General features: G+C 39.5%; 1 protein-coding gene across 3 annotated transcripts in view; it reads right to left on the bottom strand.

The window, feature by feature from the left end:
* nr6a1a (nuclear receptor subfamily 6, group A, member 1a) overlaps window positions 1-20,182 on the bottom strand; it is a 91,961-nt gene that overhangs the window by 15,707 nt on the left and 56,072 nt on the right. Inside the window, exon 1 of one of the 3 annotated variants that reach the window (XM_086207076.1) lies at window positions 12,991-13,127. The exons of 1 other annotated variant lie outside the window; for it this stretch is intronic. In XM_086207076.1, coding sequence (XP_086063202.1) covers window positions 12,991-13,015 — 25 coding nt within the window. In that variant the 5' untranslated portion in view covers window positions 13,016-13,127. Of the gene's footprint in view, window positions 1-10,765; window positions 10,910-12,990; window positions 13,128-20,182 lie in introns of those variants that run through there. One more of the 3 variants, XM_086207077.1, reaches the window with a different exon arrangement.

The following is a 20,182-nucleotide window of genomic DNA, read 5'->3' as shown; positions in this document are numbered from 1 at the left end:
AATCTTCTGTTAATCCCTCATCTACCTCCAGGCCACATAATGCACATAATCAAACTTACTGAGGAAGCAGGGAATTAAGTCAGAGCACATATTATTTGCTGTCCATGGTCTCTCTCTCTCTCTCTCTCTCTCTCTCACACACACACACACACAAACAGACACACACACACACAGATGGGATGAGTTTCATGGTTACTAGAACAGCCTCACTCTGCAAAACCTGGCTACAGAAGGAATTTGAACTGCTACTGATCTGCGTAAAAGGCCCTACTGGGACCAGATTCATCTGTACCAGAAAGATGTTAGCCTGATATAACATGTCCTCCGATATGATGGATGTTCCTGTATGACCACTCGACCACATGCTGAAAAAATGTGGTGAAAGAGCTGCATAGGTGTCAGTTACTGGTGAGCCCAACTGATGGAGTTTTTTCAATTACTTTAATTCAGCTCCAAACTGTGTCTTCCAGTAATAAGTAAGACTGAATAAGTCAGTTGTTTTCCTCTTCTACTGTAACAAAGTGTTCCCCACAAGGGGTTACAGGATAAATGTAAGGGGTTCCGTGCAGTTCCAACAGATACAAAACGCAGAAAAAAAACAATATAAGGCCTCACTGTTTCTACAAAAATGTTACTTTAGCAAAGGTCTTTTATTCCTTTTTAATTTCGACATTACTCCCCCCTTTATTTATTTGAGGTAAGTTAGCAACAACGTAGTTTAAATTGTAAATTGTTGGATTTCATGTTGCATAGCAACTACAATATTATAAGGCTACTTGTGGCGTTAGAGCTCTTGTTTCCTCTGTTGCCTAGCATACGCACAGCCCACTTTTACAAGCTGAAGCAGGAGATAAAAGTCTCCTGCGGGTACCTGAAGAGCAAGCAGGGCCAATGCTGATGTAAAGAACTGAAATGTTCTGTAATAACAAAAAAGTGTGTGGTAGATACATCTGCTTTCCTTAAGAGCTTGGCCACCCGTCACTGCTAAGAGTAGACATAACAGGTCGGAAGCTGCTGTCCAGCAGGTTAATGCTGCCTGCTGAGCCTGGAGATTAACCCAGACATCTAATTAATTAAAGACTCTTGAGTAACGCGACAAACTGCTTCACACACTGGTGGGACCTTTACCCTCCTATGGGATTCAGCAGTTGGAGAGCCAATAATAGAGGCTGACAAGCAGGTTTCCGGTGTGGCTCAATGTGCAGAGCAAATCTACCCAGGGGTTTGTTAAAATGCATCTTTGTTCAGTTTAAATATGCATAACAAGGGAGGACATACAGAGTGTATTCTTTTTCAGCAGTGAACCCATAGAATGTCTCTAATAATCAGTTAAGCCATGGTCACATCACACGACAACGGCACACCACAGGTTAGCTCTGGTCACACATTACACAATATCACTACATACTGTGTGTTGATAATTAAATTATTGTTAGATGGACTCATTTTTAGGGCTGCACGGTGGTGCAGTGGTTAGCACTGTGGCCTCACAGCAAGAAGGTTCTGGGTAAGAGTCCCGGCTCGGGCGCGGTATCTTTCTGTGTGGAGTTTGCATGTTCTCCCTGTGCCTGCATGGGTTCTCTCTGGTACTCCGGCTTCTTCCCACAGTCCAAAGACATGCAATTGGGGACGAGGCTGATTGACTTCTCTAAATTGACCGTAGGTATGAATGTGAGTGTGAATGGTTGTTCGTCTCTGTATGTTGGTCCTGCAATGGACTGGTGACCTGTCCAGGGTGAACCCCGCCTCTTGCTTGTAGATGCTGGGATAGGCTCCAGCCCCCCCACGACCCTTACTCGTAAGGAATAAGCGAAGGATGACGATGGATGGATGGATGGACTCATTTTTAATCAATATTTATGATCAGTTTCAACTATCAATCATCTAAAATGAAATGAATCACGAGTTCAAGGCCATTTTATCAAATTGCTGGCACCTTATCAGCGAAGGTTTGTCATTACCTCATTTTAAATGCTTTTGGGGATTTAATGAATTACTAGAATTTGTGTTTATTACTTTTTGCGGACTCGTCAGCTGCATTATTGCCTCATCGTCTCAGCACTGATGGACAGATGTTTCATACAGCTGTGACTCTTCACTCTTGAAATAGGTGGATATTCTGGTAATTAGCAAGCAATAAGAAGGAAATAGAAAGTTCCCTATTTACTATATGACCCCCCCAACAAAATCAAATGCTCCAAAAATATTCTATTATGACAAAGAAAATCAATCTTGAACCTGTTCAACGGAACAAATGAAGAAGCTCAAGAGTCCAGCACTCACACACTGTTTACCTCATGAGACGTGATCGGGAGGACCTGATATTGTGACTGTTGTCAATTGTTGACCTGGTCACACATCCCTGATTAAATGGTGCACTGTTGCAACAATAAAGAGGCCACAGAAGCATAATCTTTAATATTCAAACTGGCAGGATTAAGCTTTTGTGTGTATAAAATTTAAAGGGGCAACTCATCAGAGGCATGTGACTAAGCGGAGAGTTAAGCCTCCCGGAGAGAGGTGGGGGTTTCATAGCAGGCTACAGGGTTCATGTACTAAAGGTAATTAGGAGGAGACTGAGGAGCGGGGGTGGTGTTTTGGAGGAGAGGGGTGGGGGGGCACATAGCATAAAGCCTCTCCCAGATAATGAATGGTGAATAGAGGACTTCTAAAAGCCCAGAGACAGATTACCATTTAAATGGTATGAGGTTTAAGTTTGCTGCTTGCCAAAGACTGCAGGGGTAGCCATACTGTACGGAGACAATGGGGCGTCACACAGTGAGCCTATCCTGGGATTAGAATTTATCTATTTTGGTGATTAACACTACAGCAGAGAGGTTAAGTCGACTGAGAAAAAGCGCAGTCAGAGAAATATCTTCACAACTGTTGACTCGTTCATGGATCTACTCAGCGGTCATTGATCACTGTTCTACCATTTCATAGACATAGGAATAAAAAACACACTTTGGGTGGCAAAAAAACTGTATTCTATGTTCTGAACATGATAAATTGAGTTTTATGAAGGCCAGCTTGAGGACTTGTATCAGCCAACAGTAAAAAATTGAAAGTATTCAGTTTACTATCACATAGGTTAAACCTGCCATTAGTATTCATCACAATTTATTCAAGATGAAGAAAATATTCTTTATATTAATCCAGTGTTCCTCAACTGCTGGGCTGGGGTTGACAGGCTGGCCCTGATTCCTCTCAAATAGGCTGTGATGTGCTTTGAAAATTAAAGATGACTGTTTGCTAGGGAAACTATATTTTATTAGAGTATCCATCTCAAAATATGACAGAAAATGTGCGTTCAAACAATATAAACTTTATAAACAATATAAAATCAGAATAGAAATTCAATTATTCGATATAACACTATCATCATCATTTGGAGATGCTCAGTTTGGCCAGCTAACCATTAATACTGGGCAACTGGAAAAGCTCCTGTAGCTTGACGCAATGGAATTAACCATTAAAAAATGAAGCAACATCTCAAGGAAACAATTTGGGTTCTGCTTGAGGTCACTGATGAACTTATAAATAGATTATCAGAATCAAAAAGGTAAGATGAAAAATTGGGATTATTTTATGAGCCCAGGCCTTTTAGGTGTGAATAGGTGGCCCCCTATGTAGAAATGTTTGAGAACCCTGACATTAATCAACTAATCATGAATTTAGTTATTAATATCTTAGAGCAACAAATTACAATGGAATACTTCCCGTTATTTTAGTTGGCCTTAATATATCCATGGATGTACAATAAAGGTAGAAATTACAATGTGGATGGATTTTTCTTCATTAAAAGATCACTTGAAAATAAATTTGGTGATGTACAAACTGCATTGCCTAAAAGTTAGTTAATGACAAATATGTTTTTAGATTAAACTCATAAATCCCAAACTTAGTTAAAAAAAACTAAAACAATTTATTTAGTTATAATGAACTAAATTGTTTAAAATTTTTTTTAACCATTCATGCTAAATTATTCTTGCGGGGTGCTAGAATCAATGTGCCCAATTTCTTGGTACGTTGAAGCAGTTAAAGGCCTCCATGTACTGCTGATGTCACATATATCCTTTTTAGACAATAATGTTTTGAATGCATGTAATGCATGTGCACAATAATAAATGAGCCCTCTCCAATTGCAGTTGACGTGTTTTTCACATTGCTTGAGTCTCGTTATCGATGCTTCGATTGGTAAATGTGTTTTTTAAAGCTGTGCTCACCCTTGGAGCCTCGAGCCCAACTCACCCAGTCTGACTTGAGCAAAGAAAAAGCAGATTCAACCCTTTCCCACTGAAGACAATGGCATGATTTTAGCAGATGTTAGTTGGGTTTTTTTTGGCCAGTGTGAAAGGGGTATTAAGTTGAAAAGTCCTTTTTTTTTTTTTTAATGGGAGTTTTACCAAAAAGAATACACATTTACATATAGAATACATACCAAAAAAGGTTTAAGAAAGTAGAAAAATAATACATAGTAAAAGTCTAGTGTCAAAACGAAGTATAGTGTCTTCTCTCTTTTCATCTGCACAAACTCACTCTGTATGATTTGATGAAATAATAAGCTGTGAGTCCATTTCATTGTGGGGCAAATTGAAAACAAATCCTGGGAATGCAACAAAACAAAGGAAATGTAATTTAGGTGTCAACTCGTTTTTCAAGGTTAAGCAATGCATAATCTTTGTCATAAGATGGTGGTATAGGCAACTTTACACATTGCTCTAACAGTAGAAGAAGAAGAGGTCGTATTGGCGCTCTAAAGCCAGCCAGCCAGCGAAAAATGAAGAAGGTCTTATGAAATTTCAGTTGAGTGAGTTGTGACAGAAAGTACTGGCCAATTTTCATGCCCCTTGTAGATAAATACCAGGTTTAGGAATATCTGGGAAGACATCAGATGCAGCAACAATTGTCGGGGAAAGTAAGTTACAGATTCGCCATGTGAGAGCTTGATTGAAAAAAGGTTGACTACATCACAAAAAAACAAATTCAAGCAAACATATAAACATTTACGCAAGATTTTTTTTTAAATGCTGCTTTTTCTATGACCATTTTTTCATGCAATACTTCAAAATGCTCACCAAGACATTGGTATGAGAAGCTGTTCAGCTCCAGTCCTCTCTAAATCCAGCTCACATAGCAAATTGGCACTTTAAGCAGAAATCTATGTTTTTAATCCTGTGTTCACCTTTTCCCTTAAGGATAACTTAACTGTTAAATAGAGCTTAACATGAGGCCAACTGAGGAAACCTGCTATCATTAAGCATGTAGAAGATCAAATAAATGACAGTATGGATCGTCACCTGCTTGGCCAGCCATTTGTCAGCACATACCCGTTTAGAAAGCACATTAAAACAATATATTTCACTGGCCACACGTTGTGAAATGCCTGACTTCCTTCAGTGAGGAAAAAACACAATGGCTATTAGTAGCCTTCACTCAGGCTTATTTGCTAAATCTATCACCCTGTCTTTCAAGTGCATGGCCACCATATAAATGGCTGATTCACACCTTCACACACTTGATCTCAGTGTGTCACGTCCTATAGCTCCTCCTCCTTCCCCATAGCTGACAGTTAAATATTCATGACATTTACAGGAGCGTTCCACTTCCTAAAGGTTGTGGCAATCAAACATACCCACAATGTGTTTGTGTCGATGTGTTAAAATGGGATATAAAACATAGTTGTCCTTTCAATCTTAAAGCATTTGATCAAAGTAAAATGAAGTGAGACCAAAATACAACAGTGACAACAGACAAATCATGAGAGGGGAAAAACCATTCACTTAATTCGAATGGAAGGTTTACACTGGTCATTTTATTTGGCATTTGCTTTGAAGTTGAATAGAGTTTCATAAAAGACATTTTAAAAGCACCATCTACTCCAAGAAAACATCGTCTGGTTTTACTGGAAATTCTAAGGAACACCTCAGAAAAAGCTCAAAGGGACTAAAATCCTGATTAAATAGTGACATTGCTGTTGACGCGTTGCTCTTGCAAATTTAAGACGCTGATATGGCACATTTTCAACATAACTATCTAATATTTTCATGTCATTTTAGTTAACCAAATCTCTACACTTCAATGTAGCAACTTATTGAACACGTAACTCAGATATGTTATATGTGATCTGATTAAAAAAAAAAAAAACGTTTCTCTTCTTTGATAAAAAAATAGTCTGATGCTGAATAAATCTGATTACGTGGTCAACATGGAATTTGAGATCTATGTTTATGCTCAACAGGAATGACTTTTACAGTCACAAAAGAAGCCAGCAATGTTCAGCACTCTACGTGTAAAAATCAGCACCCTGTACAGGAGAAGTCCACCATTTTAAATCATTGACATGTGTGTGCTTTCCAGAAAAGTGCAAAATTGTTAGAGAGCTCATTATTCACAATTTCCCCCTCCAGGATCAAGAAATTATTTCTGATCTGATCAGTACCAATCAGTAGTTTTTGCTAATGTCTTCTACCTGCTAGAAACATTCATTAGCATGTCTGGCTGATTTGAAAAGAACTTTTCAATTTGACAGTCACTAAATTAAACACTAAGCATCTGGAAAATGAAAAATTACAGTTTTGTACAAATTGTGGTGGTGTGTTTTTCATTCACAGAAAGGCCCCTCCAGTTCAAAGAATAGAAAACTTTAAGAAGAATTGAGGTGAATTTATCACAATGTCATTTAAGGAGATGAGGAGTTGTAAAAGCAGTAGTGCAGGGACTTTTGCAGGCACCCTGATGCTGTGCATCACCCCTCCAAACACACACACAGTCATCACCAACCCCCAGGGCCCATTAAAGGCTGCATTGTTTCCCAGGGGTCAGCCTGGGTTTCATTCCAAACTTAAACACAAGCCAGGAAATGGAAGTTGAGCATTTTTAAGCCCCTGTCAATGACAAAGACAAACAGCGTTCTTGTTTTCCATTGCTCGCAATAAGCCACTGTAAGACAGCTGATGGAGTGAGATGTACATCACTTGTCATGTAGAACAACATGGAATTGTCCTCTCATCTGGCAAAGCAAAGGGAGCTAAAGGCCGGTTTTATAATTTTGTTTTTTTTTGAAGACTAAAAGCTGTGAGGTGTTTTCTCAAAAACACTTAACATCAATGATCTCAACTCATTTATGCTCTCATATGAGAAGAAGCCAGCTTTTAAAGTAACCAGGTTTCACAATCTCTCCAACCCTTTCCAAGCTGGATCATGCTGAGAACAGAGAGGAATCTTAGCAAAATCTCTCTATTGTCCACACCCTGCACACACAATGGCTGGTGTATAGTGTAAAGCAGTCTTTTGAGAGGCTGACCAAGCAACAAGGCCTGCTGCTAAAGGGGGTTTCTCTTCAGGTTTTGTCTCGGGCTTTCCATCACAATCATGCCCAGCTGAGACAGGGGGCGGGGGTTGGAGGAATATGCTGTACTTTTCCGCTGCTGGCACCCTCCAACCCTCCTCAAGCCTCCCTCCTCTATCTCTTCTTCTCTTAAACTTATCTCTTCTACCTGGGGGTGAAGAGACGGGGGAAGGGAAGCACAAGCGGACACAAACACACAAAAACGCACACACAAACACACACACACTGACTGGTATGTACATGACATGGACACACATCTAACACATTCACAGAGGTTAAAGGCATCTAGAGACCCTCTGGGACTAAGGTACAGAATTCCTGGCAGGCCATACTGTGATGCTAATCTTTAAAGTTATGTGCATGCAGCCGTAGATTGGGCTCCTACATGAAACAATGGTGACCTGTTGATGTTGCTGTCCTGATAATATACACCCAGGCTTAGAGGCTAAATCATTAGCATTGAGTAAAACTCCACTAAGGTGGGCTCCATGTTAATGTTATGCTAATGCAAGCCACATGTGATGCTACTTTGTTAAATAATGTGGGAAAAGGCCTTGACTGTAGGAGTCTGCTTTACTGTCTTAGCATCTGAAAAGGTCATTTAAATGTGTTGGTTTATTCAGTGTAAATTTAATAAAGCATTTGCACGCACTGAGAACTTAAGTAAAGTGTACTCTTACATTTTTTTTTATCTTAACTCGTTAGTTTTGAGTGATCTAAGTCTTATTGTCATTAGAAATATGTCCACATTTACACAAATTAATATAACTAAAATTTTCAGTATTCGCAACACTTCATCCAATACTTGACTCTTTCTGTGACCATCATTTTTCTTATTTTCCAACAACAGCCTAAAATCTCAACAGACAAGCATCTATATACTAGTTTTGCCTTAATAATAGTCTTAAAAACATTTAATTACATCATTTGTCTCTCGACAATCAACAAGATTATGAATATTAGCAGATTCTTTATTGCAGATGTTTGCTGCACTGTCAGATTTCAATGTCACAATAATGCAATAAGTTTAGTCACTATCAAAAAGTATAAGGGAATTAGTATTTTATTTGAGCTACGAATAAATTACACTGGCCCTTGATAATCTACCATGTCACCAAAGACTCTACTCTTTTATGGCTTTTTGTTGTAAATCTTAGAAATATAACAGGAACTTGGCAAATTAAACCAGACCAGAAAGAAACCAAGAAAGTAAAACCAGTGCCAAGGCATTAAATTATGCTAAGTAACAATCAATTAAACCTCCATAGTACAGCACGGGGATGAAGAAGGTTCCCATGTTACCTCTAATTATTTCATGGCAAATTCCAAATTATCATCAAAACTTGTATGGAAATCAAGCATAAGAGATGCATACTTTGTTCCTTATTTTATTTAATTTGCTGGAAATTAAACTGTTTTACTTAGTGAGACAGGGGAAACTCGTTTTGGGCTAAGTTCTATTCAATGTCAGAGCCACATAATAGCATACGAACTGACATGAAATGCGGTTATTTTTACTTTGTGATACTTAACCATATAAATGTGTTGTTAATGCATACTGTATGGGGGACTTTCCCAACCTGCCAAACCACCAAAATAGGCTCAAATGCATCAACAAAAGCCTAAATTTACTGTTGAATATCAACATAATGAAAACAGGCAAGCAACAAATTGTAATGCATCAGTTAAACTCAGTTTTGTGTGTGTGTGTGTGTGTATATGTGTGTGTTTGTGTGTGTGTGTGTGTGTGTACGCGCACTGGGGGAAGGGTCCAGGGCAGTTGAAATAACACACCCTTGAAAGACAAAGATCTGCAACATGACAGACTTGATGGTTTAGTTTGACAAGCCAAGCACTGAGATGAGATCAGTTTCAGTGAAATTATTAAAATGAGTCTGTTACTAGAATAAGTAGCCTGTGTCACAGGCTATTTATAGTCAGGCATTATGAAGTCACAGGAGTCCCTGACCTCCCCCACTGTTCCTATTGATCCTCTCACAGCCCCTGTCCTTTGCATCTGCATCACATAAACAACCTCCCATGTCCCATTTTCCTTCTCGCTGTTTACTTCTTCTGCTTCATTTCAGCTTGTCACCCAACACAGAGCAAGGAAAATGAAAACATGAGGATTCGCTTATAGATTTAAAGTCACGTAATGAAGTATTGAAACAGAAATGTAGTATTAACCCTGACTCTGCTGGAGCACAACCAACATGGCTGCTGGCTGGGGGGGGCTGGAGGATTAACATGTGGGGGGAGGGGAGAAATACAGTAGAATGGTTCCTCCACATGCTGCAACCAGAAGTCCTTGAAAAACAAAATCAAATGAGGGACAGACTTCTACACACAGGATTCTGTCATTACCGCTAAATAATGCTGATTTGGTGATGATGATTAGCAAGTTATGTCAAAAAATGATTTTTAGAGAATTGTACAATCAATAAGCACACACACAGACACACAAGATAGGAACTTATCAAAGGACATAGAACAGCGATGAGCAGCCTGTTTACTTTGACATGTGGATTATATCTTAAGGGTGAGTAAGAAAGGATCACATTCCAAATTCCTGCAATACAACGGGGGTGGGGTCCCACGGTTGGTTGGGTGCTCTGGGAGGGAAGTATAGTGAACACCGGCAAAAGAAGGTTATTTTACTCAAGTAATTAATGATAACAGCTTAAGGGAGTAACAAAAGAGACGCAAGGGATAAAATCAATTTAGAGAGAGCATTAATAACTAAGATCAAGAAAAGATTCTCCACTTAGTCTTATATCTTTTAAAAACACTACTTTGTGTTCAACTAAACTGTGATTCAAAATGTAACAGAAAGAAAAAAAGAATCTATGCGAGGTCTCCTCAGTCTGACTTTGCTGATCCTCCATCATATCATCACTGCTGACTGTGTGCAAAGCCAGCAAACCCACAACCACATACCAAAGATCAATACATATGTATGCATACTGTGCAACCCACCACCAATATATGTCATAACCCACACATAAACAAAGCACTTGAGGCCATTTATTGTAAAGAATGCTGTTAAAAGCTGGAATGTGTGATCATTAGCCTGGCCTGGAAGCCTTGAACATTTCCCAGCAACAAAAAAAAAAAAAAAAAAGGGGGCTGATCCCATTGTATGCAGCACAAATGTTAAGGCTACACTGCATTTGTTTACTCAAACTGCAGAGAGAGCAGCATATGTCTGCATATAATATACGCTTCTATTTATTTTTTGTCTTATTTTAGAAAACATGCATGTTGTTTCTAAGAAGACCAGACAGCAGAAATTGTCACCCTAAAGCAGTTATATCTATACCTCATTACAAGTCCCTCTTTCGCACTCAATTAGTGGAGGTTAAAGCATAGGCCCGTAGAAAGAACATCACAGCCTTCTCTGTTCGCCTCCCTTACCTTCCCATGTATCCATTTCATGCTTCTCCCAGTCTGCCTGGAACCCATTCAAGCATGGAGTCAGCTAAAGAAAAGCCACTAGGCCATGTAGCCTCATGACTCTCTTTTCTTTCTCTCTGGTGTTCTCTCCCAGCAACCTCTTTCCTCGACAGCCTGCCCCTCTCTGACCACAGCCAGAGCCAAGCAACACCACTGGTCACTTTACAGCCTGGTCACATGACTGCAGAGTTCAAGCCCTGGGGTCACAGCTTTGCTTGAGGTCCAATGACAGCTAGGGGTTATCTGAGTGGAACTGATAGTCCTATTTTCACTGCCGTTCAACAATACTGCCCCTTCATACACACACACACCCACACACACACACACACACACACACACACAAAACTGCAGCCATTTTGCCCAAATTAGCTTGCCTCCCCTCCCCTCAACCATGCCTCTGGCACTTATGGGGAAGACCAAAGTGCATGTCCAAGCATAAACACAGGTTCAAGCTGACAAAACACAGAGACATTAACTAATTGAAGCACTTAGTGGAACAAGGTAGACAGTTCAAGCTAAAGTTTCACAGCTTGCTTAGTTACAAACTGAGCAAAGTTGATAGTCAAAAGAACTTAGGGCCATTAAGATGGAGACCACTAGAAATATCGAGGGGAGTTGAAGGAACTCCTTTTTTACCTCAGCTTTTACTCACAGTAAAATGTAAATTCTAATGTTATTGAAGATGCAACTTGACGTGTTTCTTCATCTGTCAGTTCTCAGGGACTTCCCTTCCAGAGAATAGGTCATACCAGGATGCCAAATTGCCCTCTAATGGCTGTTATAGCTAATGAGGAAATTAGATGATATTCAAATACTGTGAGAATGTTGGTGTATGGAGGAGGTTCGGGTGGATGGGTCAAAAATACACCAGACACTGCAGCAACTGAGTGCCGTTTATTCACAAACAGGAGGTTGTTTTTTTTTTTTTTTAAATGCCAGATCATTCCCCTACCTTAATAAAACAGTGCATTAACACCCTAGCCATGATCTTTCAATACCAGTAACCAAGTAGCTAAACTTAGCCGGACCTTAACCACAGTGTTGTCACATCACATACTGCTGGTGTTAAGTATACGTTACTGGTTGGTTGTTAGTTGTTTCAGAGCATTGTAACAAATTACTTAACCTAGCCGGACCTTAACCACAGTGTTGTCATATCACATACCGCTGGTATTAAGTATACGTCACTGGTTGGTTGTTAGTTGTTTCAGAGCATTGTAACAAATTACTTAACCTAGCCGGACCTTAACCACAGTGTTGTCACATCACATACCGCTGGTATTAAATATACGTCACTGGTTGGTTGTTAGTTGTTTCAGAGCATTGTAACAAATTACTTAACCTAGCCGGACCTTAACCACAGTGTTGTCACATCACATACCGCTGGTATTAAGTATACGTCACTGGTTGGTTTCAGAGCATTGTAAGAAATTTCTTATAAGCTATTTGTGTTACAAGGTGTATTGGAATGTCACATTATGTTGGAAAAATGACATCATAAAATGTAACTGTGCTGTTCCAAAGTGAAGGTTCTGTATAGGGTTATTTCTGCTGCTCAATCATTCGGTGGGTCAACAGAAAAATTAATCAGTTGAGCGCAATACATAATGACTACCCCCCCCCCCCAACTGTTCACCATGCTGATTACAAAATTCAGTTTAACAAAGAAAACATCTCCACAGTGAGTGTTGGTTAGTTTGACTGTTTCACATTATGGTTACAGAAAAGCCTGGTTACTGGTTAAATAAAAGACTGGGTACCTTACCATCCATGAGGGAGAGAGAGAGAATAAGCTGTTCTTGAGAGTAAAATCAAGAGTTACTGGTGCTTTTTGGGGCCTGTAGCAGGATATATTGAGAAAAATGTTCCCAAAAAGTTGTGTTAACTTTACAACCAGATTTGAAAATGTACTTCAACGTAGTTTGAAGTTACAGATTAACAACATAATTTTGTTGATTAGATATATAGCAAAATGGCTTACAGATAGACATCCTTTGTTAAATAAGAGAACATTAGTCTCAATACTCAAATAGATGTCTGCAGACAGAATCAAACAACAACTAATTGTGCTCAGCTTAACACAACTGGGGGTAAAAACACAGACGCGTGTTTCAAGACACTTGTTGTAGGCCCATTCTGGATGACGATACCTCTGTAACTAAGCTTAAAAGTATGAGACACCTTACCATCCAGTGGGTTCTCTTCCTTCATCCCCTCCAGTGGCCTGGCTAGGGGACCATAGTGAGAGGCATCCAGTGTTTTAACTCAACCACCCAACCTGATGCTGTGTACCCACTAGCCTCCGCTCTCCACTCTCCTAACCTCACACTGTAGCGGACAAGCCTGTCCTGATCCTTCGGCCAGTCTACCATCCTCTCCACAGCTCCACCCAATACAACTCTTTCACTCTCACAGCAGCACTGCAGCCCCCCCACCCCCACCCCCGTGAATGCTAATGACCCGGCTGCACTAAGTCACATATAAGAAGCTTTTCACATTCAAACGCAACACAGAGACGAAGCTCATGCCAATGCTTACAGGGAGTGAGAGAAAATGTGCTGCTCAGCCTGGGAGAATTTGCAGGAAAAGGCTGTCACACTGGGCAGGTTGCTTAGCAGGTAGAAATCCTAGGACACGTGTAACCTGTTGGTGTGATCAAAGGCAGTCTCGCCGTCTCCTAGTTTACGTTACACTAATACCATAAGCGCTTGCTGCCATATGTCACTGTGTCACTGTGCATGTCTTAGAAAAGACCTGGCCATGCTGTTGTAATTGGATATGTCTGAACAGGCATATTCGAACTTTACAGTTCACCAAGCGCTAACACCAGGCGGAGTAGTGGAGGCTAAACTGGCCTAAAAACATTTTGGACAATCAGATTTTGAAAGATTTTTTTCAAGCTTGATGTAAAACAAGGTGGAATTGTTGTCTATGACCCTCCTCTACAGAGACATTTTCCAAAGGTTACAAGTCAGGAACCCCAGCAGGGAACTTTGTTTTTGTCTACATGCATCAGAGCATAAAGAACAAGGGGTTTCTTGAATGTAAATGATTCCATACATTGTCATAAGCAGGCTTTGTGACATATTTGCAGTCTGAATGGCATAACCTTGCTTGTCAATACTAATAGGAAATCAAACTAGAGCCATGCAGGGTGGGGAGGGAGAGGGGCTACCATATGTCACCCTTGACCTTAGCACCTTTCCTCCCGTGTGGCAGAGATGAACAGCATAATAAGCTATGTTGCCTTTAACCTTGAAGTCAACTGGAGCTGGGACACTGTTGAGGATCTACTGGTTATTTGCTGTCAGACAGAGGGAGGTGCAATCTGAAAATGTCCCCTGGCCTGAGGCCACTCTTCCACTTGCTACGTCATGTAGAATACAATGCAGGGGAGAGTTGCTAAAAAAAGTACTTAAGATATTAATTAGAATTATACTTATAGAACAAAGGCATATTTGATATTAGGCTCCAGCCCCCCCACGGCCCTTAACAGGATAAGTGGAAGAAAATGGATGGATGGATGAATATTGATCACATACATATGTGAGTAATAACTTTGAAATGAAACATAGCAATATTAGTTGCATTTCCATTTAAATGTCAAGTGAATTTTTAGTTAACTGTGAATATGCGGCAAAAAAAAAAATGGTCTGAAGTGACCAAAGTAGGCTACACAATGTCACCCGAGGATGACGCTATAAGTAATGCTACACATGGTTGTGGCTGTAACAAACAGTTGAAGGGCTGACTGTCAGTGAAAAAAGGAACAGAACTTGAAGGAAAAGCTTTGGTAAGACAAATTGTTACTGTTCTGAAGTACCTGCGAGTACTGGACAGAAGCTCGCTGTCTGCAGAAGAAGAAAGGTTTCGAAATATCTGTTAAGACGACAAATGGTCACTCACGAATTAAAGATCCTCAACATAGTCGTTTATTTGATTAAGGGGTTTAAGGGGCGAACGAAAGTAAATGTAAAGATTTTTTTTTTTAAATTGAGTTTCTTCCTCCAAATGTAATTATTTCCATAAACTGCAGATTAATTGAAAGTCCTAGTTGAATGTGGTCTGTGCTGCATCTAATAAAGCGTTATTTTCTACCAAAACTATGACACAACAAAGTTCTGTCCCACTGCAGACAATTCTTGGTTGCATTATTGCAATAACCATTACGAAAATCCTTCACCAAAAATGTCTCTTTAAGACGTATTGATTTTTTTTTCACCTGAAAGATGTATCTAAAGTGATCCCCCCACACACACACACACACACAGCCTCTCTTACACAATGCTAAACTGTTAGCTGAAATGCTAATTTTGATTAAATGTGAGCCTCAATGTGCTGTTTCATTTCTTGTTTTCTGCATTTCCCTAAACATCAGAGAAACAAAGGGCATTGCTTTTTGTTTGAGCTCCCCTCCCCCCTTTGTACACTGTCACATAGGCTAAATCTCAGCACTCCTCCGACAAAGAGCTACCAGATAAACAGGACTTGGCCACTCAGCTCTCCTTTTCCTCAAAATATGTTGATTAGGATTTGTTAAAGAAAGAAGCCTGAATCTATTTTGTAAGTATCAAAGGCCAACAATCAGTATTTCATGTTAGAATGATCAGAAGCACACGAGAGGTTTTCCAGATCTTGACATCCCTCCAAAAGATGAAAAAAAAAACAAATACTGCAATCCAATCTTACTGAACATTTTGTATATGGCAGAGTCTGGGTGAGTGAAGAATTCCCCAAAGTGTTTGATTAATATAGACCTTTTATTAAAGCATAGAAACGAGTTAGTGACATGATGAAGGGTCTTCCTTATAGGTTCAAGAATTTCCCTAAAATATTCTCTTCCCACAGATGATGAACTAGCATATTCCTGTAAGAGATAAAACTGGATTGAAATTTCAATTGACAAAATGTCTTCTTTGCCAGCACATTCGTATTTCTACTCCTGATAAAAGCGCAGAGGAAAACTCCATTTGAGTCTTTTACTGTATGTTCTTTCAGGTTTATTCAGTAGTCCCTACTGACGTTACACTACCTGTGACCGTGATGAAAGTAGATAATTGAGGTTCAACTCAACCAGGAAATCCTTTTGGAATGAAGAGGGGAATTTTGATCTCTTTTCCTCTGAGAATGCAAAGGATTTGCCTTTTAGCTAGATTATTTTTAATACGTTGTTGAAATGAATAAAACACCAAAAAAAAAAACACGTTTCTGTGTTTCTGTGAGGATTTCTTTCTCCACAGTCACATTTCTGAAAGCTACAATGAGGATACTTTTACTGGTAAGGCAGAATGTTAAACAACATTGATGATTACCACTAGGTCGAATCCTATTTGCCGTAAGCGCCATGTCCAGTGGTTATTCAGTCAGACACCTCACAGGCTGAACCGGGCGAGTGCAGATGTACAAGAGCTGACCTCAACATCAAGGCTTGTGTTCACTCCTGCAGATTAGATTTCCAATGATCCGTGTGACACTCCCAGGATGCATTTGTTTTTCTGGAGCCAAGATGATCAGCAGCCATGTTGCTTTTCTCCCTGAGGTCATAAACTAAGGTAACTTGGCCCCCATCTTGGCCACTACAACAAGTCATTTACGTGAGCCTCCTGTCAACAGCCAAACAGCAAGCCTTTAAACCATCAAAATAAACTTTAAATTTCATTTGATATTCGTTTTCTAGGCTTGCCAGAGCACAAATTTTTCCAAATCAATTTTTTCCAAATCAATCTGAGGTACATACCATACCCGTTAGATTATTAAGAGTTGAAAAAAAATTACTTTGAAAACGCAGTGAAATCTACAGAGACTGATGGAGAATGAGTCCACCAGTATTTGTTTTCACCTCCTGCTGACTAGTAATAGTTCTGTCAAGCTTTGAGTTACGAAATATGAGATAGGAGCCCTTCACATGTTCTTCATGGAAAATTATTTCATTTCATGCTTATTCAAGAGCATTTTAGGAAAATGTGAAGTTTCATGGTCAAGGTTAAGAACAAACCATAGGATGATAAAAACGGTTGTATCTTAACAATATCAAGTCTTTGATATCGATGGATTCATAATAATTGGAATATCAAAGATATTCACTGCATATGTAGTATAAAGTTTTTAGAAGTTCTGAAATATTTGGGATTTTTTCCCCTCATTTTCCACCCATCTTGATGTTATCCAATGAAAAAGTATGACATTTCATGTGACAATATGCATTTTCTAGCCTTCATTTATGACACTCATTCTCTCTCCACACTATTTTCTCACTGAAATGTATTTTATTTTATTATAGGATTCAATTTAAAAAAAGCTATGTTACATGAATTGCACTGTGTTTAATATGTCCACTCCACTAAATCACTGCTTTCTGTACATCTTGTACAGAACGCAGAAATCGTTTCTGCCTCTGACCATTTAGCTGTCAGTGCAGCAGTGTTCGAGTTTCTCATTAGCTGATGCTCCCTCAAAACAAAAATCAGGAAAGAGTGACGCTGACATGCAGTTGATGTTGGATTCTTGGGCCTCTCTGTGTTTGTGGTTCTGGAGGAGCTCCCTCCTTTGTAGAGTTTGTAATATAAACTTGTGGGCTCAATATTCACAATGAAAGCAGTTGGTGTGAATGACATCTACAAACATCTGGAGACTGGTGCTGTGGGGGGTGGGAGGATGGCTTGAACTGCCAGTGGAAAAATATTCAGACTCATTTTCATACAGATTTGACATGATAGAAATATCCATGACAACTTAATGTGCGGAACCGAAAAACCAGGTGGCAGATTTTCTTTAAAAATAGTTAAAATAACAGTCATGATATTAGCAGAGTAAAACAATTTATCATAATCAGAAACTCTAAAAACTCTGAGTAGCATTGGATTTCAACTTTCCAACAGCCATGTGCAATTCCCAAATGGCAAAGTCACTTTATTCCAAATGTTTAACTGTAGCTGTTGAACAAATAAACCCTTTGCCCAAACCAGAACATGTCAAAATAAAATTATGTGCTCAGATTCAGCAGCAACCAACAGTTATCTCACATGTCTGGCTGACGCCGCAGAATGTGAAAACCTGTGAATAAGTTGAAAACCTCTGCATTATAAAAGGTTATACTAATGTGAATATGCCGTGATCAGGCCATTGCTGGGTGAGGTGATGTTATATTCTTGCTACATGTGACAATAACGAAAAGTTCAATTCTCTACTGTGTAACTTTTATGAGTGGTGGTAACGACATCTGAACTGTAAAACATACTGTATGCTGAAGGACAAACCCCCAAACCCCATGTTCCTTTCTACATTCTTCACGTTCTCTTCCATGTTCTCCCACATATCTGACCAATCTGCAGTTATTCCAGGTATTCTGGGACGATAGTGTGTTATCATTCATTAAAACCAATCTCGGTCAGTACTTCATCAGTGACTCATCCCCTAGAATACCTAAAATTGGAAAAGGATTAGAAGAGACAAACAACAGATTTTGAGCACTGTTGTGTTTGGTTAACATTTAATGATAAGGAGCTGCACTGTGGCAACAGAAAAAAATATTTGATCTTAACCAAGAAGAGAAAAAAAGTCAACTGTCAATATCAAGACACAAGACCTCTGACCTTTATTTTTTATGCAAGAGTTGGATTCTTGTCCGGAATGTACAGCGTTACAAAATGTTACAATTAGAAAACATGTACCATGAAAAGCAATATATTTAAATGAAAAATGAGAGATTTCACGTGGTTAATCTGTCTGCAGTAGTTCCTAAGTGCAGTGTCGTTGTTTTTTTGGGAGTGGGGCCATGGGTTGTGTGATGATGCCACAAAGCCTGAAACCTATTCAAACTCCTGATGGTCAAGCAGAATGCGGACTTTTCTGACGTATATCTCAGACTGCTGGTCCATTAACGTCATCGACAGAGCCCCTCATACAATCCCGCTGTCATTTATCAGCTTGTACAGTTTCTGCACGATTGCAGTGTTACACACCCTTTTTTCAAGGCAGGCATTTTGATTTGAAGCACAGGTGTACACAGTAACCACGCCCCCAGTCTACTCCAACTACCCCAGCAGGCTAATTACAGCCAGTAAGCACACTAATTTCAAAGCCTTGTGGTCTGGCTCACCTAGATCAGCCTCACCTGAGATGAATGCAGCTGCAAACTGTAATCTAGCTCTGAAAATAACAATATAAATAAATCAAGCTGGCCTTTCCTGCTCCAGAAAATAAAGAATAAAAAAAAATAATTTCCTATTCTATTTTCAACCTAGTTCAGAAGGTTTATGGAAAACAAGAGTGACATTTGGTTTGAAGTTAATTTGTTTTGGTGTCATATCTAATTTTCGTTTTATCTATTTACTGTTTTTGTCCATCTCTTTTATTAGTTGTATGGTGCATTCTTTAGAATATTTACAGTATAATGCCTGTTTATTATATGACAATGGTTAAATAAAAAAAAACATCTTTCTGAATCATGAATTTAAAAAGAAAAAAAAAACACTACCACTACATCTTAACATGGTAAAAACTACAGAACTGCCATTAGAGCGTTCATCAATAGACAGTGCCGGTAGCGTTACTGAGATGGAGCAGTACCATACTTCCCCACTAGAGGGTGGTCTCATACAAATATGGAGACTCTGTGAGCTTTCTGTCAGCAGACAAAGAAGCAGAGAAGCACGAGCTGACGTGTTGGCTCACAAATACCTACAGGCGGATCAAAGTGGAGCAGTGTGTGATCTGATTGGCAGCAGAGCAGCCATTATAATCTATAGATGTGGGCCAGGAGCTTTAATGATGGAGGGTGCCGAGGCTGCTGACTTCAGATCGTCTAATCTGCTGCCACCACCTTTGATCTTGTTTGCTTTCTGTTAAAAATCCCCTTCAATAAAATTCAAGTTTTTAACCTTGTGAACATGTCAATGTGGTGTTTTCTTGAGACATATCAGGACAGCAATGAGCAATCAGCGGCACGGCTGAGCATTTCCGCTTTGAAATTGTACCAAAAAAGCAGTCAAGAACACAGATTTCGACAGGAAGGTTTTTATACATCACACATCTGAGGAACAGATCCAGTCAGCTGGTGGGGGTAACACTTTCATTACTTTCCATTTCATTAGCACGCTACAGCGAAACAAGTGGGATCCGTGAAGAAGCCAGGTGACAATTTGTTGCCTAGCAAACAATGATGCTCAAAGTGTTTGTTCCTAGCAAAGTAGTGAGAGCTGCCAATTGTTGTTGCATTATTAGCCATCTGTTTGATATTGTGGTGCTGTTTCCAATGTTGTACAGAGATACATCTATTGCAGGTGACCCTTCTGCTATATTGCCACCGCTACACATCACGTGTGTAATGTACAGTAGATAAAATAAACAAAGAACTGGGAAACGTTAATGTGCTTGATG

Source organism: Aulostomus chinensis, chromosome 6 (genome assembly GCF_037954235.1).
Source record: "Aulostomus chinensis isolate RoL2024-O1b breed Wild chromosome 6, RoL_Achi_v1.0, whole genome shotgun sequence".
NCBI classification, from domain to species: Eukaryota; Metazoa; Chordata; class Actinopteri; order Syngnathiformes; family Aulostomidae; genus Aulostomus; species Aulostomus chinensis.
Note: the sequence above shows the minus strand (reverse complement) of the source record. Positions and strands in the feature narration are given on the sequence as shown.